The following is a 21681-nucleotide window of genomic DNA, read 5'->3' as shown; positions in this document are numbered from 1 at the left end:
TGGGTGGCTCAGTCGGTTAAGCGACTGCCTTCGGCTCAGGTCATGATCCTGGAGTCCAGGGATCGAGTCCCACATCGGGCTCCCTGCTTGGCGGGGGGTCTGCTTCTCCCTCTGACCCTCCCCCCGTCATGTACTCTCTCTCTCTCTCTCATTTTCACTCTCTCAAATAAATAAAATCTTTAAAAAAGAAAAGTCTCGTCGAATGTGGGAAAGCAGCGTGCTTGTTGTCTGAGAGCTGCCCGTGCCCGCCCGCCCGTGGAGATTAGGGGAGCCGAGCCATCCTTCCAGCGAGGCTGTGATCACAGGACATGCCCGCGGGATGAGCCACGTGCCCCACACATGCTCCGCCAAACCTCGGCAGGAGGAGACACACTGAGAAACCGCGGGTGGCTTCAGGCACAGTGACGGACCCGGGGGGGCAGCGCCCTGACCACGGCGCAGTATCGGCGAGCGCCACGGGTGCCTGTCCCCATCGTGGTCAGCACCTGGGGGCCGCACGTGACCTGCATCTCCTTTTCCAGTGTGGAAACATGGCCCGGGAAGGTCTGCGCACCCTCGTGGTCGCCAAGAGGGCGCTGACAGAAGAGCAGTACCAGGACTTCGAGGTGAGCCGACTGTCCAGCCCCTTCTGCCCGTGGGCATCCACCCCTCAGACACGTCCCCGTTGACGTGGGTGCGAGCTGCTGGTGTGGACACGCACACAACCTGGGGCAGCCTGGCTGCCCCGGAGCGCCAGGCCGTCTACTGCAGTCTGCTGGGAAAGGGGTGTGTCCCCGGCGCGCGCAGACAGGCCTCTGTGATGGGGCAGATTTCCGTGCCCCCACGTCCCCCGGGGTGACCCGCACCCCCCGTCTCTCCTCAGAGCCGCTACAGTCAGGCCAAGCTGAGCATCCACGACAGGGCGCTCAAGGTGGCTGCGGTGGTGGAGAGTCTGGAGCGGGAGATGGAGCTGCTGTGCCTCACAGGGGTGGAGGACCAGCTGCAGGCCGACGTGAGGCCCACCCTGGAGATGCTACGGAACGCGGGCATCAAGGTACGGTGCTGGCCCTCGCGACGGACTGCTGCTGTCCTGGAAGCGCCGGCCAGCTTCCTCCTCCTGGGATGTGCCCCCGGACCAGCCTCACCCAGGCCAGCGCCCCGAAAGTCGCCTGGGACCTCCACCTGCCGCTTGCCCCAGAGGATGCCCAAATCATCCTGTCACTAGCAGCAGTCCCCCCTGCCTTTCTCTGCCCCGCCCCACCCCAACCCTGCCCCATCCCTGCCCACCAGGGTCTCAGACTCACCCACCACCCAGCTTTGTCCCGCGAGACTTTCGTGGCCTTGGGCATCCATCAGGTGTGAGCTCAGGACAATCCAGGCCTCGGAAGACCTTGGCTCTCACGCGGGATGTGCTTTTCTTATGCTCTAGAGCTTTCTGCTCGCAACCAGATGTTACCGCGAGGGTTCCTCAGCTCCGCTGTATCGGCTCATTTTGCTCTCGTTGCTGGGGTCCCTGTAGGCCCTGTGACTTGATGCTGAGTGTCCACCTGCTGGCCTTCTGTCCTGCCGTTTTCGTACTGGTCTGTCCCCTTCACATCCAGGGAAATTAGCATTGTGCTGTACGTTTTAGCTTTCAGGGAACTGCTTTCTGACCTTATGTGCCATTAAAGCCCAAAGTTCAGTTACAGATGGGAGAGAAAATTTATTCCGAGGCTGCCCTGAGGATTGGGGCCTCGTGTTGGAGAATGAAAACAATCCAGCTCGAGTTTCAGAGAAAAACTAGTGAATAGCTCGACTAGAGCGACAGAAAGGAAGGATGGTGTTGGAGGGAAAGCTGCCTGGGGCTGCAGCCGAAACGCACGCAGTGGGTTCTGACGGAGGCGCCGAGTGCGCGCAGCGGGTGCGCCCTTGCCTGCAGGGGTCTGGGTGGGAGAGGAGACCCCCGTCCATGCAGGACAGCAACCCGGCAGGAGGCGCATCTGGCTTCAGAATCGCAAGAGCAATTCAGACTCAGGCTTTGCGCTGATTATGGTGCGCAGCCGGCACTTGGGTGAAGAGGTGTGAGAGCCGCGGCCAGGGCACTTGCTCGTTTTCCACGATATTTCATACACTTGCGTCCCTCTGTCCCCCAGCTGCGCGCGCTGAAGCTGCGGGTGCTCTCGGTGCGCACGGTCTGGGTATTTCTGTTGATTGATTGCTAAACCCTAAGTGTGTGGGGTCCTGCCCTTCTTCCTTCACGTCTCCCGTCTAAAGAAGGGGACCCTCCATCCGTTCACGGAGCGTGAGGATGTGATGTCAGGTGGCGGTTCCGCAGGTCACACGTGCCCCTGAGCCACTCACAGCTTCACCAGGGGTGGTCGCTCTTGCTGTCTAGCGTGAATTGTTCCCAGGTTTGTCTTAACGATGTGTCATAACCTGAGGCCCAGGCTCAATAAGGTGAATATTAGTTGTGCAAAATAAAAAGCACAAGTCCTCAAACACTGAGAAGAGCCACAAGCAGATGACGCCTGAGCAAAAAATCAGTATGCCATGAGTTTTTGTTTCCTGTGTCCAAAAATGCGTATTTATGTATGATACACTAGACATCTGAGAAAATCAGGTGTCAGTGAGAGATCACTGTATTTTGCTGTTACATGAAATATGCGTGTGAACCGTCCTGTCGTATGTCAAATGTCTGGTTTTGTTCTCTTTGTGGTCTAGCGATATGCTTATATACATGATACATGAAGTAAAAGTAGTATGTGCCATGTTTTATTTGATACAAACAACTTTTGGCTTAACCGTTTCCCCTTTTTGAACCTCAGTTTCCAATTGAAAAATTAGCAAGTCGGACTAAGGGTCTCTAGGGCGCTCCTCGCTCCGCGGCCCATGACCCCATGGTGTCCTCGGGCTGCTCGTGTGGCTCGCGGGGCTGGGTGAGCCTTGCCCTTTGGGTGTGTGCAGGCATCTCTGTAGCCTCAGCCTGAGGTTCCTAAACCCCCGTCATTCACGTGCCTTCACATCTCAGCTGCTACGTCTAACATCATTTTGCTCCTCCAAGGTTTAGCTAAATAAGTCGACAGAGACTGTTCTTTATTGTGGTAAAATGTACATAATGTAGCATTTATCATCTTAACCATTTTTAAGTGCACAGCTCATCGTCACGAAGTACATTCGCACTGCTGTGCAGCCGTCCCCACCGCCTGTCTCCAGAACGTGTAAACCTGAACCTCTGTCCCCACGAAACACTAACTCCGCTGTGCTCCCCCAGCCCTGGCACCCACATCTGCCTTCTGTCTCGGTGGGTGCGCCTCGTCGACAGCCCTCCTACCAATGCAGCCCCACAGCCTTTGCCTGTGGGTGGCGGGCTCCCTTCACTGAGCTCAGCGTCCTCCAGGCCCATCCATGTCCCAGCAGTGCCAGAATATTCCCCCCTTTTCAAGGCTGAGTACTGTTCCACGGCATGCATGCCGCACTCCTATCTGTCCGTCTGTCAGTGGACACTGGGTTGCTTCTGTGGTTTGGCTGGTATGAATAGTCGTGCTGTGAACATGGGTGTGCAAGTGTGTGTTCAGGAATGGATGCTTCTAAGAGTTCTCCATCTTCACTTGTCCCCTAGATATGGATGCTAACAGGCGATAAACTCGAGACCGCGACATGCATCGCCAAAAGCTCACATTTGGTGTCTAGAACACAAGACATTCACGTTTTCAGACCAGTGAGTATATGTCGAAAAGCACTTTGACTATTAAATGTTTTATCTCACAATCAAAACTTGTTGGATTTGTGAGAATATATGTGCAAATATTTAGTAATTACTAAGGAAGAGAAATATTGTAATTTTCTTGCTGAATTTATAAAAACATTGCAAATAGGTTTCTGTTAGCTGCTCACATTGCATGGGATGAAAAAGCTACATTGTGATGGAGTGAAACAAGATCTAATTTCAAAAGTGTTTTTCTTTTGTACAGTGGATTTATTTATCAACCAAGTATCTATTTTAGAATAGACATACCACCATCGTTTTCCGTTCCATTTACAAAGTGTATGTTGATAAAAATTACATTTTTGTAGTAGCTACACCCATTAACAGGAATGTGTTTTTAATCTATCATTTTCAAGTGAAATGTTTTAATTAGCTCAAAGAAAATTAGTAAAAATGGTCTAAAGTTTTTGTTTTTACTGTATTACTTATGACTAATGTTTGTAATTCAAAGAAAAATGCAATCTCCCGTGTCTTGATTGATGGTGGTGAGCAGACACGGTCCATCTGCATCTGCTCTGAAGGACGCACTTGGACCTACAGAAATAGTGATTTGAATATAATTTACATGTAAATGTCATTTGTTTCAAAGCATCAGAATGGCAAATTAGGCCCTGCAGATGACTATTTGCAATTAAATTATTAATGATTCTGATAAAACTTTAGATCAGTTTTTGTTGACTTTTCAATGTTTACAACCGCACAGATTGAAATTTCCACAGTAAAGCCTACCTATCTAAAGAGGAGTCTGAGATTAATTTGGACCACGTGAAACTTCTTGGTCCTGCAATGTAGCATTTCTTGTATGCCCCATAAAAATCCCTGCAGAAAGAATGTCGGAATCCAGTACGATGCTTTCTGAAATGCTTTCATTCTAAAATTAACAGTATTTCAAGAATTTTACTTTTAGATTGTTTAATCCTTCGAGTGTTTTTTGCTTGAACTAGCAGAGAAAGTTGAAACCCGTGGCAGAGAGAGCAGAAGCATTTCATACGAACATTCTGCATCACGTGGCATTTACAGAAAGGGGCATGTTCAACTGAAGCCTGGGCTTGAGACCACGGCCACTGCGTGGGCAGCCTGGGCTCTGGCGGTGGGCGCACAGAAGTGTCTAAAGAACTGTGTCCCTACTGCTGACAGTCACCCCCCAGCACACGGCTACCCTGTGAAAGTGCCAGAGGGGAATACCCCGCAGACAGCTGGATGCCGCCCTCATGGCACAGCTCTCAGCGCCTGGGTCCCCTGTCCTCTTATTTCCTGACGAGCCACCTCGGGGCACTTTGTCTCACGGTAACTGTGTCCTGCTTGGAGTTGTCACGAATTGGGAAACAGTCGGTGTTAAGCAAGTAGGTATTTATTCCTGGCACCGTAAGAGAGATTCGGAAGAGCGCTTTGCCACAGGACTGGACTGTGTAAAGCACCTTTTGATTTTGAATAATGTGTCTGAAGATTTCACTGTGATTCATAAATAAGGGCTGTTTGCACCTCTGATTTAGATAACACTGTAATTTGGGTGCTTTTCTCCCTTTTGTGGAGGTAACCAGTCGGGGAGAGGCCCACTTGGAGCTTAACGCCTTTCGGAGGAAGCATGATTGTGCACTGGTCATATCTGGGGACTCCCTGGAGGTGAGGCCGGTCTCCGACCGAGCACCTGTCTGTCTGTCCGTCTGTGTCCCTGGGGGTGAGGCTGCTCTCCGACCGAGCACCTGTCTGTCTGTCTGTCCGTCTGTGTCTCTGGGGGTGAGGCTGCTCTCCGGCCAAGCACCTGTCTGCTTTTTCCGCCCGTGGGCCAAGGGTTTTCTGAGTCAGATGTACTTCTTCAGTTATTACTACCCGGGTAGTGGTTATGCAAGTCTCATGAGCCTTTATAGGCTGAAGAACTGTCATGGCAATACCAGAGGGGTGACTGTGTCCTTACTATGTTCGAGGTTGACCTATTTTTCAGCGCTAGGCCTCATACTCATTGTTAATAGCACAGCTCCCCTTGGAGTCTTGACTGTGGCACCCACTATCTTGACCTAAATGTGCCCAAACCAGGATTTCCAAGAGTGGGCCATGGGATACAGGAAACGGGCTTGCGGCCCTGCAGGAGGGGCTGAGCCAGGTTCCGGAGCCCCGGAGCCCATGCCCCAACTCCCTGACCTCTTTCCCTTCACCTGTCCTCCCGCCTCCCTACGGGCCCTCCCCAGGGGTCAGCCCAGCAGCCGCAGCCTCACCTCGGGTGGCTGTGTGTGCCTGGCCATGGGCTGGTGCCACCTGGACCCTCCACCCGGGGCATCCAGCACTGTGGCTCCTGGGCCTCACCTGATCCTCAGCTGTGCCGCTGTTGGCTCAGAGGATTTCCCAGCTGCCGGGTCGCAGAGCAGTGTCCCTCTGCTTCCCAGTGCCCAAACGTGCACTCCTCCTGCCCCCAGGCCCGCCTTAGACACACATGTCTTTCTAAAAATCTCCTTTACAGTTCTGTCCGTGTGGTTTGTGAAGGAGCAGAAGTAGCTCCTTGTGTTAAATGCACCATCTTTTATGAGTATATATTTTTAATTAACTCTTCTTGCTACTTTGGTCCCCACCAGAGATACACATAATCAGTCAACACAGAAAACCTGATGGTGGAAACGCTCCCTGCCTGCCCCTCCCTCTGCCGGTCCTGCTCCCCAAAAGCACCATCTTCCATTTCTGTGTCTGGGTCTTCCAGGGCTTTGGTCTGTCATCTCAGTGGTCCTCTGTCCCTGCTTCTTTATCTGCCCAGTACCTGCTGGCGGGGGCCGGAGCTCACCGTCCCAGGTTTTAGGGGAAAGTGCATGAAGCCTCCCCTCGGCCCTTCGCGTGGCCATCTGACGGTGGCCCCCATGCACCCTGCACTCCGGAGGTTGGCTGAGACGCGTTGGCCTTCTGCTCTGCACACGGCGCACATGCATGTCTTCATGGGCTGCATTAGTGACGCAGGTTCTTGGCGCGGTGGGAGACCAAGACACGCGCTGGTCTGCCTGTCGGAAGAGTTTGTTGTAATTGATCCGACGGTGTGCAGTTTCATGGGTCTGAACTAGAGCTTGCAGGTGTGGGCCGTGTTTTATTCTGTCTTATTAACGAAGTTTTTGAACTGACTTGGATTGTAAGTGTCTGAGGGCGACGCTGTCGCCTGGGAGCAGTGTCCTGACCACCTGGTACTCAACTTTGTGTCCTATCCTGACAAGCCCTGAAGAGGGTTGAGACGTGGAGCAGGAAGTGCACGCGGGCTGTCGGGGCAAAACAATGTGAACACGAAAGCTGGAGCAAAGGGAACACAGGCAGAGGAAGTAAGATCCAGTTGGTGCGAGGACATCCTACAGGGACGAGGCCGTGAGGTCCCAGGGGGTCGGAGGGGTGGCCACGAGCTGTTGGCCACCAGAGAACAAGAGAAGAGAAGATGGAGGTGGCCGCAGACCCGTAGGCACCCGGGCACGCAGTCCTCTGCTGTCCCGGTCCCAGTCCTGGGGAGGAGCGTCCGCAGCCCCTGAGGGGCCCTGCGGGGTTGGGGGAGCATCGGTCCAGAGCGGGCGCGGCGCACCAGCCGTCCTAGGACACACAGCCCACGGTCCCCTGCAGGTGTGCGTGCTGTCGGTGGTGGTTGGCACCTTGGGGCCTCAGAGCCCGGATCTCTGACAGGATATCCCGCACACGAGGGGGCCCCACAGTCTAAGGCAACTTTAAGGGGGTTTTATTTTGCCAACCAAGTTGGAGACTTAGGATGGAAACAGAGTATTTTATATTAAAGATCTTGTTTAGCCAAGGTGGGGCTGAAATCACCTGAAAAGAGACCAAGACCCAGCGGGAAGCTGTCTGTGGTGGGATCCCCCACCTCGGTCACGCAAGCAGGGCGGCAGCCACCAGCCACGTGCAGAGCCACAGTGGGCCGTGGTGATGCTCAGGGTGACATGCGGAGTCGTCCCCCCGCCCCAGCCCCGGCTGCCCGGCCCTGCCTGGACCCTGACCACCACACGCTGCCCGTCCACACGCACAGTTGTGTGTGCAGGTGCCCCGCTCCTTCCGCAGGGCCTGGACACCGGCCCTCCCACCTCACCCCTGCCTCCTCTGCGTGCCTGCGAGCCCTGAGTCGCCAGCCAGGCGGGGCGGCCGTGAGCTGGGAAGAGCACGCAGGCGGCGTGTGCCCGCGTGCCAGCACGAGGCTGCTGCGTTCTCCCCGCTCTGCTCCTCGGCCCCGCAGACCGTGGCGGGCGGCCGGTGCTCAGAGGCTCTGTCTCGCAGGTCTGCCTCAAGTACTATGAGCACGAGCTCGTGGAGCTGGCCTGCCAGTGCCCGGCCGTGGTGTGCTGCCGCTGCTCGCCCACCCAGAAGGCCCACATCGTGAAGCTGCTGCAGCAGCACGCAGGGAGACGTACCTGCGCCATCGGTGAGTGCCCGGCCCGCTCCGTCAGCAGGCCGCTCGGATTTCGACGGGGGGTTTTGGGACAGCTTCTCCTGTGGAAGAGAGGCCAGGATGGGGTCTTGATGTTTGTGTCATCTCCCATTTCTGTGCCCCCAGGTGACGGAGGAAATGACGTGAGCATGATCCAGGCGGCAGACTGCGGCATCGGGATCGAAGGGAAGGTACGTGTGCCCTCTGGTCACCGTGTCGTCTGCGTGCTTCCCACCGGCCCTGAGCTGCACACTCGGGTCACAGGCGAACCAGCCGCCCCGTCAACCCCTTAGGAAGTGTAGGTAGGGGGGCGCCTGGGTGGCTCAGACGGTTGGGCGTCTGCCTTCGGCTCAGGTCATGATCCCAGGGTCCTGGAGTCGAGCCCCGTGTCGGGCTCCCTGCTCGGCGGGGATCCTGCTTCTCCCTCTACCTCTGCCTGCCACTCTACTTGTGCTCTCTATCTCTCTGTCAAATAAATAAAAAAGAAAAATCAAAAAAAAAAAATTTTAAAAAAAGGAAGTGTAGGTAGGACGCGGAGGCTGCCACTGCCAAACCCCCCACGTCCCCTCGTCCTCGCTGTTCTTCAGGAGGCCTGGGACCAGTGCCCTGCAGTCCCCGCCCCGCCAGGCTCAGCTCAGGTGTCGCCAGCCCTCTTGCACACCTTTCTTGCCATCCTGGAACCCCCAGCTTCTCGCTCACGTTTGCACATCTGTGTCCCCAGCCAACCGTGAGCTGTGGTTGGGGTTTGTCTTGTGTGGAAATGAGCCTGATTCCACTCTTCCCCTCGGCCACTGTGCTTCCCGGTGCCTGACGGCATCAGGTAAGAGCCTTGAAAGGGCTCTCCTCGCCTGCCTCGCGCACCCCCCGCGGCTCTGGGAAGCGGCCAGGCACTGTTTCGGGACCCCAAGGCGGTCTTCAAGGCAGGTTTGCTTCTCTGCCTCGTTTCTGTAATACCGACAGGCTCCCGCCATCCTGGCCGGCAGCCGCCTGACGCGCCCTGTCAGCCCGTCCCCTCCGAGGCTGTAGGGACAGCTTCCACCTTCAGTCGGTGGAGGCTGAGTTCTAGAAGCCCCTTCTGGAGGCGCCTGCTCTGCGTGTGCCCTGTTTCGAGAAGGCACTGTGCTTGTTCCAGGAGGGCAGACAGGCCTCCCTGGCCGCGGACTTCTCCATCACGCAGTTCAAGCACATCGGCCGGCTGCTCATGGTGCATGGGCGGAGCAGCTACAAGAGGTCGGCGGCGCTCGGCCAGTTCGTCATGCACAGAGGCCTCATCATCTCCACGATGCAGGTGCCGGAGCCCGGCGGCCAGGGCGGGGTGGAGCCGCGGGGAGGGCAGGTGCGGGACTAACAGGAGCTCTCCTCTCTTGAAGGCCGTGTTTTCTTCTGTCTTCTACTTTGCGTCCGTCCCTCTGTACCAGGGATTCCTCATGGTGGGGTAAGTGGTGCAACTCGTGCATATCTCAGCAGCCTCGTTCGGGGAGGACTTCTCATTTCCAAAGACGCTGCTAGAATGTTGTCTGAGTAACTCCACACACAGTCGGTGTTCAGAGTAAGAACCCGGGTGTCAGGAGCGGGACCCCCTCACCATCCTACTGTTGCTTTGTCAGGAGAATGCGTGTGTCCCTGGGGGGCGCCTGGGTGCCGTGGTGGCCCCATCCCAGGCTGGGATCGGGGAGGCTGGGACACGGGGGGTCGTGCCGGGGACATGACCGGCAGCAGACACACAGGCACAGGGTGCCAGGATGGGACACGACACACCCGAGTGGACACGGGCAGTCTCGTCAGTAGTAACGAGATCTCATCTTCGAAGGTCCCCACACGGCGGTTTGGAAAAGTACGTCAGAGACTGCCGCTTGCGTGCAGTTTGTAATTATAAACCTCCAGTGTTCTGTTAGAGGTGAATGAGTTAGAACTTCTCTTCCCCCCATCCTTACGCCAGGAGATAAAACCAGTGTGGCTCTTGGCGTGGCGTAAAGTCCATGCGGTGCCTCCCGATGGCCCGTGTGTTGCCCGTGTGTGCTCATGCTCGGAAAGCAGCAGCGGGTCACACCAGCGCTCCCTGCGCGGTTCAGAGCGCTCATCCCATCAGTGTAGCATCCCTGTGACATGGGCGAGGAAGGAGGCGCCCAGGGACCCTGGGAACGTGCTGGAGGCCACGGGGCTGCTGGGGGACAAAGCCCGGGGCCGGCCTCGGACAGGCTGGCCGCCTTCCCGTGGCATTGAGCGTCTTTTCAGGGCTGCAAAGAACAACACACGAACTCTTTCACCCCTTGGAGCTGTTTTAAGTACACTTTCTGAATGCGTTTTATCAGAGCTCCCCAAATCCCAAGGTTCCTGATAATTTGAATGAGAGACGGAGAGCGTCAGGCTGGGCCATGTCAGGCTTTGCCAAACACGTTGGTGCCGTAAGTCGCCAGCGTCCCGGGGCAAAGCCGACGGCAGGTGCTTCCTGCCACTCCTGCAGCTGCGTCCGCTGGAGCCCGGGCTGATCTCCCCGCCCGACGCCGGGCCGGACCTGAGTACCTGCTTGCAGAGGCAGGCGCCGCTCTGCCTGCCCTTGGTCTGGGCCCCGGGCCTTCCCACCTGCTGTTTCCCTGGCCGGGGCTCTTCCCCGGGGAGCTGGAGCAGCGCCTTCCTGCAGCCAGTGCGCCGGCTCTGCGTTGCGGCCCCCTCTCCTAATGGGCCAGGCCCAGGGAGCGCTCCCGTCACGGCCTCGGCTCTGGCTTCCAGGGTGACCGGCGCTGTGCCCGGCGGTGTGCTGCATGGCCGCCAGCTGTCCAGCGGCTCCGTGCCGTCCCTGGGAGCGCCGGCCGGGGGAGCCCCACAGGCACGAACAGCTCCAGCCCTGTTCAGTTCCCCGTGGCCTCAGCCTTCCCAGTACCCCTCCCGTGGATGACCTTCGGAGGGCCTAGGATTTGCACATGACGTTACTGCCTCTGGAGTTGTCCAGCGCACGGCTTCCCTGGCGGCAAACACTGTTTCCCATTTTAAAACTATGGATTTGAAACATTCAGAGGAAAACGTCGGGGGCAGTGGTGATTACTCCTTAGGCAGTAAAGCCCGGGTCGGTGAAGCCGCGGTTGTGGGCCTCACTGGATTCTTCCCCCCTCAGCGGGAGCTCCGAGTGCTTTTAAAGCTCCTGCTCATGTTGGCTTCATTCGGGGTTTCTCCGCGTGTCCATCACGTGAGGCATCTGTAATTTTCTCCAGCATTTGGTGGGAGTGAGGAGAGGTGCTTTTACTTGAAGCTTCTTCACCAGAAAACCGTAAAATCAGTTTTGCCGTCACCTAGAAAACAACAGTCGGACGTGGATGGGAAGGAAAGTGATGTTTTTGTCAAAGTCTGATGAGACCAGAGTCATGTCCTGAGATACAGCCAATAGCGCCTCAGGGCCGTTGACGAACTCGCCTCCACGTGTTTCAAGGTTTTTATCCTCCTTCATGTCGTTGGCTCGGAAGGGCCGCTGACGCAGGCGAGGCTGCCGTGGTGCCCCCAGCGCAGTTCCTGCCACGCGCTGCGGCCTCGCCTCCAGGAAGCACTCCTTGGCCAAGTCCTGGGGAAACCCTGCGTATCACAGCCCCTCTGAGAGGCTCACCGTGCAGGTCGGCAAGTGGACGTCTGCACAGGATGCTGGGTCAAGAACGGGTCTGACCTTGTTGCACCAAACCCATTCTTTGCCCAACACCCGTCAGCATCGCACGTTCTGAGCAGTATCCTCGGGGACAGGCCAACCTCAGCTGGCTGCAGGGCTCACTTGTGTGACGGCTGGCCACCCCTCGTGGGACAGGTGCCCATCAGCCGGGCTCTGCCGGGCCCTTCAGCCCTTTCAGCCTCCACATTCTAAGCAGGTGGGAGTTGTTCTGAGAAGATTGGCAAAGTTAGAAATTTGGAAGAAAGGGGCGCCTGGGTGGCTCAGTCGGTTAAGCGTCTGCCTTCAGCTCAGGTCATGATCCCAGGGTCCTGGGATCAAGCCCCACGTCGGGCTCCCGGCTCAGCCAGGAGCCTGCTTCTCCCTCTGCCGCTCCCCCTGTTCATGCTCTCTCTCTCTCTGACAAATAAATAAATAAAATCTTTAAAAAGAAAAAAATTTGGAGGGAAATTTGGGCCGTAAGCCTGTTTAACCTCATGCAGGACCGACCACTCTGAAGCACCTGGATTTCCGCCCCGGGAGCTTCCACGGGCACACAGTGAGAGGAAGCAGGCTGAAATGCCCTCCCTGACACAGTGTGCCCTTCGCGACCCGCAGCCCTGGACGGGGCAGCACCGCCTGCACCAGTGACCGTGGAAGCCCATCCGAGGAGACCGCTGCTCACACATAGAGCTTCCCACCTGGTTCTCCGCCCCTGGGTACCTTCCCGACGCCAGAGCTTTCTCACAGGTGAAAATGTCACTTAAAAGAAATCCAGTCCTATTTCAGGAAAGACAGCGTAGATGCACTTTTCCTCATTCCCTCTGCCGAGCACAGCCAAACTCCTGCGGATGTCCCAGATGGGACACGCATGTGCTCTGGCCCGCCGATGGATCACGCGTGTGCCCTGGCCCGCTGGTACCCTGGCCCGCCGGGTGGGATATGCGCGTGCCCTGGCCCGCCAGGTGGAACACGTGTGTGCCCTGGCCAGCCGGACACACAGCGTTCAGACAGCAACCACTCTGCTCCAGCCAACGCCATGGAAACACCGCCCCACCTCCCTGCCAAGTGGGGAGCCGGGACCCCACACACACCCAGCAGCAAGGAGCGCCCTCGTCGGTGTTGCACGGGGAGGAACCTGGGGCACGGCAGCAGCACCCCCTCCCCCCAGAGCAGTGCCTGGAGACCCAGCGTCCCAGCAGCACCCAGATGTCGAGTTTCAGTAGAGAATCACTCGCCACGCCCAGAACCAGGAAGGTGTCAGCGTTCGCCAAGAAGACAATACATGCCAGCCCCGAGGCGCCGTTGGGGTTGGAATTGTGCGACACGGTGTTAAGGCCGCCACGTGGATGTACTTTAATGAGCAGCAGGAACACGCGGGACAAACAAAGATGAAACGTGTCCGCTTAGAAATAAAAAGTAGAACCAAATGGAAACTGACCACCAAGCCCACCGTGACCCGGACCTGACCCACAGCGGGGCAGAGGGCCCACTGAGGACAGGACATGGGACGGCGGTCCTGTGAGCACCACGAGAGCCTGGAGACCAGCAGAGCCTCAGGGGCTCCAGAGGGAGGACGGGGGTGCTGGGCTAGAGGAGGAAGAATGGCTGAAAACTTCCCAAATAGGTGAATTCAGAGACATCCACACCAAGACGTGCAACACGGAGACTCAGGAAGACAGAGGACAAACGGCGTGAAGGTGGCAAGCTGGGGGAAGAGCAGCCCCAGAACCAGGCGGGAGGGAGCGGTGTGGGCACAGACGGCCGCCTGCAGCGAGCTCTTCCTTCAGGAATGACGGGCACACACCACACATCCGAGAACTTTCAAGGTCCAACAGGAAGAGAGCCTCCAGTTAGCAAACGGGCAGGAGGCACGAGCAGACATTTCACCCCAGAGGATGTCGATGGCATGTGAGCGCGCGCAAAGATGGTCCCTGTCAGTAGCCGTCGGGGACGCGGGGAGGGGATGCAGAGAAGCAGGGCCCCCCGCACGCGCCCAGCCAGGCCAGGCGGCACAGCCCCTGTGTCCCCACAACTAGACTCTTGGGCTGATGACCCCAGGTGACACTCCTGTTAGAATAAATGGAAGATCTCACAGAACGATCCGTGTGATGAGTGTTCATAGCTGCGTCATTTGTTTCAGCGAGCGGGTTACAGAGGCGGGCCCGCCCCCAACCGCAAGTGCTGACTAGCAGCCCACGGGGGTGAGCGCGGCCGCAGCAACACCTGGAACAGCCTCCCGGGAGTCAGGCTCGGGAAAGGCACGCGTGTAGCCTTGCCAGGGGGGTTACAGAGAGGCGGGGAGGGAGGTGGGCAGCGGGGGGCCCCGGGGGTGGTGGCGGTTCTGTGTCCCCGACACCCTGGCGGTGAGACTGGGCTGCAGGTTTGCAAGATGCTACTGTGGGCAAACCAGGGCGAGGGCACATGGGATCTCTCTTACTTCCTACACCTGCCTGTGGGTCTACAGTGACCTCCAAATAAAAAGTTTAATTAAGAAAGAAAAATGGATTCCTGTGAGCATTTATGGCTCACAGACCAAGTTATTATACTGCAGGGCAAGTACTGAGTTTTAGGAAAAATCATACCTGAATTTGCTGCTGAGTCTCTGAAACTGTGGCCTCTGATTGCAGAGGTGTTGACCGTGGCGCACGCCCCTCCCGCTAATCTGCCTCCCTCTTGGTTGTAAGGTATGCGACTCTGTACACCATGTTCCCAGTGTTCTCGCTAGTGCTGGACCAGGACGTGAAGCCGGAGATGGCCATGCTCTACCCGGAGCTCTACAAGGACCTCACCAAGGTATGGGCGCCGGGCTGCTGCTGGTATCCTAGCAGAGTATTTACTGCGAGAAAAGGTGCCAGTCGTGAAGCAGCTTCCAGACGGGTTTTACTTCTAGTTAGTGCTGACATTTTCCTTTTGAGTTAAACTTCAAAAAGGGAAAACACATGTTTTTCCGAATGTTTGCATAAAGCTCTGATGTCATGCTTACAATTAAAATTTTAAAGGTGCTCTGAACCATTTGTGGGCCCGTGGTGACTGGGCTCACCCTATGGCTGACACGTGCTTAGTGCCCATTTCTGTGTGAAGGACACTCGCTGACTGTGGGGTCCCCTGGGGCAGGACAGACTTCTGTCCACCTGCGGCGGCATCCTGGCGCTTCGAACTCAGACTCACTGGCTGCGAGTCCCTGTGCCTGCCCAAGCCTCCCTCCGCTGTGCATTCAGAATCAAGTCTGAGAAAAGAGGGACAGAGGGCCTGTCACTGTGACCCAGGGCTGAGGTCACAGGGATGCTGCTGGGGAAAGTCTGCCCCCTGAAACTGCAGAAGATTCATTTATCTGGCCCAAAACTATGTTCAGATGGAGGTATTCCTGAAAGAAGCTTCAAGTTTGTCGAATTTCTTTATGAGACCATGTTTCCCTAGCATGAAAAACAAGCTCCTCGGGCTGAGACACCCCCAGCTCTCCAAGTACAAGTTGTAGTGGCTTTGGAATTTTCCTGAAGCAATACTGAGAACCAAATCCACTAACCCCAATCAAATCCAGTTTTACAATTGATAACCTGAAATTACCAACTCAGATCTTTAAAACTCTAGCAGTATGGAGAAAGAATCAGTTGGCGTTAAGCATAGACTCAGCGAACCGCCAACCGCTCAGAGAGGAGCTGTCCAGGCCACGTTGATCTTCGGGCTTCATGGTGGTGGTATAAGGGCTGGAGAAAATTGAGACTTCAAGTTCCTTGGAAAAAATACAAAGTGCTCATGTTACTTTTACAATCAGGACAAAAATAAAGGTAGTTCACCAGTAGGGTGTAAAATAAAATAACAATCATATTTGATAACATTTAATGTGATAATAAAATGCAGATATAAGATTATATATATATATCTCAAGGATAAATATCCTGATGATAATATTATTGTGAATATTATAAATAAAAGGAAAACTTTTTGGTTTAATATTTTAAAATGGTGAGACTGTTACCATTCAGTAAAGCCGAACAGGATCAAAGATCCAAAAACTACAGGAAGCTTTTGTGAGGAATTATAATTTTAGTAGATTATGTGTTTCCTTATTTCCATAAACTCCAGAAATGTTTACTTAAAGCTGCCTCACAGACGTAAGGGGGAAACACGCCCTTCATGTATGAACAAAACTAGATGAGCTCCCTAAAATCGTAGGCAGTCGGTGTCTTAGCCAGTCGCGGTCACTGCGGGTCAGCCCGGGCGACATCGCCAGATGGTGAACGCCATCTCCACCCACTGTCACTGTTGATCAGGATTCCGACTGTGGGAACAAGAATATGTCTGCAGGGTCAGGTAGCCGCGAATCCGCAAACGCCCCCATTAGCTGGCACACTGAACACGAGAGTATGTCAGGAAACTGTGTTCAGTTCTGACGGAGTTGGCTTTCGGCTTTGTGAAGGTGACCGGTTTAGAGTATCTCCGTATCCTCGAGTCAGGACGTCATTCCTACATTATTGTGACAGGAGTTCAGTTACTTGTGATCTTGAGGCTCCTTTTCTTCAAGATCCAAAATCTATTCCTTTTGTGTTTATAGTGTATATATTTCTTTCAAAATCTGATGCACTTCAAGTCCTTGAAAACAAAGTTAGCACTAAAGTACTCAACCACCTAAGTTGATAAAAGTTGAATTGTATTTTCTTACCGAAGCCAGAGAGAGATTTTGAAGCTGCGTTACTTCTGAATGCTTGGCGGGTGACTCGGGAAGCCCGTCCGTGTGGCAGGCGCTAGGTTTGTGGGTGCTGGAGGCCTGGGCGGGACGTCACTCCTGGCTCAGGAAGCCCACGTTCAGTCTGGAAAGAAAACGTAAATTCAGGGCGAATTACATGATAGTCAAAACAGGCCGCCGGAGGGGCTGCAGGGGCTCGTCTGCTGCATGACGCATCCAGCCTGTTCTGAGCAGAAGGCCAGGGTCACAAGAAATTCCTAAAATACTTTCAAAGGTAATGAGGGGAGGCAGAGTACACATCCTTTGCAAAACAGAGAGGAAAGTAGCATGCTTTGAAAGAAAATACCATTTTCATACTTACTCAATAGGCTGTCTTTTTATTCTGAGAGTGTGAGCCAGAACCCAGGCGTTACAGCTCTGACTCACATGCTCCAACAGGATCAGCCATTCCGGAATATAAACGTTTGCTCACGGCTCTATCTGGAGAGCCTGAGCCCAGCCTGGAGTCAGTATCTGTTCAGTAGTCCGCGAGCAGGTAAGGGAGTCCAGCAAAGAAGCAGCGTTCCCCTCCCCTCCCCTTCCTAACGCCACATCATTTTCATTCCTTGCAGAAAATGATGCGTCCAGAACAGTTTTTGGTATTCCTCTTAATTTTAAAGGTCAGATTCTGCTTTGAATGCTCACACTTCACTCATGAGGAGGAGCCACTTGCAATTTCCTGGTATTGCCAGTGACACAGGGACCCTATGTGCCCACCACCCCTCCCAGCTCCGCAGGGGACTCTGTTTACCCCAGACGGTCTGTGGCCTCTTAGGGAAGGCCACGCGAGCCTGACCCAGCCCACATGGTCCTAAGGTATCTCAGACTTGCAGCTGTGGATTCCATGGCCAACATGTCGTTTTATATTCATGATAAGTAACCTACTAACTGTGGAGGGTTTGGGTGGAAGCTGAACTAATTGTCGAGATAAGCAAGGAGGTAATGTCCTGCAGTCCTTCGTCAAAATCCTTGACACCGTCAGACACACAACTGTTAGGATTGCTTCACTATTTTTTTATTTCCTGTTGTATTTCCACAAAATGGTTTTAGCTTTGAAATGTACATTTGTATTCTTATATAATTTTAGAAATAATAGTGATAAGGCAGGAAAAAGAGATGAAAGACAGAAATTAGGGGAGGACCTGTTTGCAGATGACATAATCATCTATGTGGAAAAGCCCAAAGAGTGCACAAAACCCTTCTAGACTAGTAAGTTTAGTAAGGTTGCAGGATTCAAGGAAAAAATACTTTTTATCCTTTCTAATTCTATATACTAGCAATGAACAACTGAGGTCTGAAAAATGTTTTTGAACAGTGTTTTGCAATAACCTAAAAAAAGCAAAGTTGGTGTAACTAACTGTGTGCAGGACGTGTGTGCGGCAGGACACCGTCCAGAGGGATTTTGGAAAGTGCAAAAGAAGACTCGGTGTGTCCGAAAGCTGACAAACTGACCCCAGAATTTACATGGAAACATAGGAGAGCTAGAGTTAGCAAGACCATTTTTAAAAAGAGGAACAAGTTTGGAAGACTCGCTCTACCTGATTTCAAGATACTCTGTGCAGTAGTGACCAAGACAACAGATTCTTGGTGGAGGACAGACACCCGGACCAGTGGGGTCGACAGAGAGCCCGGGGAAGAGCCACGGGCGTCACAGCTGATCTTTCCTTGACAAGCGTGAAGGGAAACCCAAAGGAGAGGGACGACCTTGTCAGCAGATGCTGCCAGAGTCATCCACAAAAACGGAGCCTCCACCGTCAACAGTTTTGGGGAAACGCACTCAAAATGAGTCATAGACCTAAATGTAAGATGTAGAACTAGTTGCCTTCTGGAGTAAAATGCAGAAGAACATGTGCATGACCTTGGGGCAGGTCTATCTTTTAGATACGGGGTCAGATGCATGATTCAGAAAGGGGAAAATTGTAGGTTGCACTTTATCATAATTCAAGACTTTTGTTCTGTGGGTGGCACTGCTAAGAAAATGAAAAGACAAGCTACAGACTTATAGGAAATATTTGCAGATCACACTTCTGACAAAGGACTTGTATCTGGAAAATATAAAGATCCCTCAAAACTCAGGAAGAAGACAAACAGTTGTTGAAGCGGGAAAAAGCCCGAACTGACAGCACAACATGGATCACAACGTGCACGTGGCCAGTGAGCGTCTGGAGACACTCTGCGCACCACCATTCCTCACGCGGGGACGGCACCGCTGACGGGCACACAGCACGGCATGGCCACCCCGGGGCACGGTTTGGCAGTTTCTGGTGAAGTTAAACATGCACTGAGCACGTGACCCAGCATTTCCCCGAGAGAAGTGAAAACGTGTTTACACGGAATCCTGTAGACAGATGTTCCGCCAGCAACTGCACCATGCCGTGCCGCGTCCAGCACCGTGGGTGAATCTTAAAAGCATTCTGCTGCACAAAAGAAGCCGGACTCAGAAGCTCGTGTGATCACGTTTGCCGGGCACCCTGGGAAATGCGGAGCTTGGGGCCCAGAGGACAGAAGGGCGGCGGCCCGGGGTTGGGGTCGGGGACGGAGGGGCTGAGGGAGGCAGCTGTGCCCACACGTGCGGCCGCTTGTCCTCCACGCATCCCAAACCAGGACGGATTAGTGAGTGTTCGCATGACCTTCGGGTGGATTAACCTTTCCCAAGATTTGCTTGATTTAATTTTTACAGTTTGATTGATATGTAATAGAAATGTACTTTCCGGTCTCTAAGATCTAACATTGAAATACTGAACATTTGCTAGGTTTCTGGCTTTATGCTTATTTTATCCACATGAGTACGTACTGTTATTTCTATTCACGGAAGACGAGACCACTCACAGAGGCTGAGTGTGTGCCCTGGGGTGCCACGGGCAGGACTCAAACCCAGGTCGGCCGGGTCCTGAGCAGTGTCTGCGCGGTGCCTGGACAGAGCTCCGCTAGAGGAGTTCCCATCAGCCAGAGACGGGCCGTTCTTCCTCTCCTCACATGGAAGGAGAGGCGTGTGGGCCCAGGAGAGCCCCTGCACATGTGGCCTTAGTCTGCCATAAGTGAACTGTGCTCATGCGTATTTGTGCCACTAAATACAATGAGACTCTCACTTTTGTCTCTCTGAGCTGAAGTCTGGGAGCCATTGGTGAGTATCACATCCAGGAGCTAGTGGTTTATGCATATTTTTCTATTATTTCTCCAGTTATTTTATTGACCGTTTTCGTGCCCATTCTGTAGTGTTTTGCCTTATTAATCTACGGTCTGCTTGAATACAGAGCTTTGACCTGAGTCAAACACTGTGTGAGGAGTTTGCAGCTCCTGATGCAAGAAATAGCACAAACAGCCCCCCATTTGTATCTTTCACTATATAAACTGAGAGTTGTATCACATGAATAATAGTTAAGAGATGTCAGCAAGTTTAGCTACAGAAGAAATCTTTTATGTTTACATCAAAAAATTAAATTTAAGTTCTCTTTTAAAATATTCAAATAAAACTAGCCACATATTTAATTACATGAGTTTCATCAAAGACCAAACACCTGCTGGTATCTGGCCAGAGAAATGCACTTGGGAAATACATACTGAGATATACACATGTTGCACCTGAAGTTTCCTGCCTTTTTTAAAATCAGCATTGCCTTCTAGTGACCTCTGTTCCATCCGAACCTTCCTTTTCACACATGTTGTAAGGACCCAGGCTCAGCCGGTATTTCCCAGGAAGATGCTGGAGCGGCCACACCTGCCTTGTGACGTGCGTCTCTTTGGAAAGGTGGTCACCTGACTCTAGGTGGGCGCGGCTCAGATCTAGAATACTCTGGCTGTCACCCGGCAGCACGCCCCCGGGCTTCTCTTCCGTAACGGCTCGTTCTTCGTTGGTGGCATTTGGCAGAGCTTCGAACTCTGGTCATATGTGGCTGACCCTTGAATACTGTGGGGTCAGGGGCACTGACCCCCTGCACAAACATATCACTTTTGACTCCCCAAACACTCAAGGACTAACGGCCTCCTGGTGACTGGAAGCCTCACCCACCCTGATGAACATCTGATTCCGTTACATGTGTTATATGTTGTATTCTTACCATAAAGTAGGCTGGAGAAAAAAAGTTAAGAAAATTACAAGGAAAAGCAAAGACATTTACGGTACCGTATTTATTGAAATTTAAAAAAAATTCCACATGTTAGTGGACCCAGGCAATTCAAACCCAAGTCAAGGGTCAACTATACGCTGCTTAGTGCAGCTAACCTGCAGCGTGGACTTGTGGGAAGCACCGAACTTTTCGCGCTTCTTCATGTGTAAATGGAGACAATGTCTGCCCTGTCGAACGGAGACGCTACACTGCCGTGAGAGGATTGACTCAGGGGGTGACCACGTGGGTCTGGCGGCAGTCCCCAGGGCCTTTGTCCTAGCCTTCCATCGTCCCCATGGCCTCAGCGGACAAGCACTGCCGTGGACCAGCCCTGAGCACTAACAGGCCAGTGCGGTTGGTGAATGGCGGGTCTCCGTCTTGGGTGTGGAGGGAACGCAGGCCACGTTCTTCCATCATGGACGCATCCCAGACAACCTGGTCAGAGTTGAAAAAGTGAAGACTGTTACCCGAAAACCACTCTGTTTGTCCCTCTTGGACTGACTGACGTGGCCTGTTTTCCAGAAGGGACCTACGGGCTGGTAAACTCCAACCTCTGTTGTGATAGACCATCCTTTTTCATCTGGAGAAACTAAAAAGTAAATACAGGAATATTTGTTCCCAAGAAATAAGGAAGTAAAGGGAGTTGTTTTTATGACAAAGAAAGCCTTCACCCACTAGTGCATTTCAGCGTTGGCTGACATACATCGACGTCTGGGGAGCCAGGGAGCCCACGGCTGTGGCCTAAAGGTCACCAGAGGGCAAGCAGAGAGGGCACAGGGGGGACGGTGAGTCTTGGGCTTGGGACCTGCGGGTCTTTGAGAAGTCACTCATAACTAGCTGTTTGAAAACCTGTGAGTCACACGTGTTGCTCCACTCTGCTAACTAAGATATTCCACTGTTTACCCTAGGGAAGATCCTTGTCCTTCAAGACCTTCCTCGTCTGGGTGTTGATCAGTATTTACCAAGGTAAGACGGGCCTGGACGGAGGGTTTCTTGTCTTCTGCTAGCGATGTTGTTTTCCCCTCTTGGTTCAAGTCCAAAGGCTTCAAGTTTCATCAACAGCTAATACTGCGTTTTGTTTACCCTGTAAACCAATATTCTAGTGGC

General features: G+C 53.6%; 1 protein-coding gene across 1 annotated transcript in view; it reads left to right on the top strand.

Moving 5' to 3' along the window:
- The window catches only part of ATP9B (ATPase phospholipid transporting 9B), a 242509-nt gene that overhangs the window by 214192 nt on the left and 6636 nt on the right, over positions 1-21681 (top strand). The window contains exons 20-29 of the mRNA XM_081802518.1: positions 522-605; positions 863-1033; positions 3578-3676; positions 5258-5347; positions 7964-8108; positions 8241-8305; positions 9247-9402; positions 9485-9549; positions 14430-14538; positions 21483-21540. Coding sequence (XP_081658644.1) covers positions 522-605; positions 863-1033; positions 3578-3676; positions 5258-5347; positions 7964-8108; positions 8241-8305; positions 9247-9402; positions 9485-9549; positions 14430-14538; positions 21483-21540 — 1042 coding nt within the window. The remainder of the gene's footprint in view (positions 1-521; positions 606-862; positions 1034-3577; positions 3677-5257; positions 5348-7963; positions 8109-8240; positions 8306-9246; positions 9403-9484; positions 9550-14429; positions 14539-21482; positions 21541-21681) is intronic.

Source organism: Leptonychotes weddellii, chromosome 13, assembly GCF_054177405.1.
Source record: "Leptonychotes weddellii isolate Sample4059 chromosome 13, ASM5417740v2, whole genome shotgun sequence".
Classification (NCBI taxonomy): Eukaryota; Metazoa; Chordata; class Mammalia; order Carnivora; family Phocidae; genus Leptonychotes; species Leptonychotes weddellii.
This window is presented reverse-complemented; position numbering and strand designations above follow the sequence as displayed.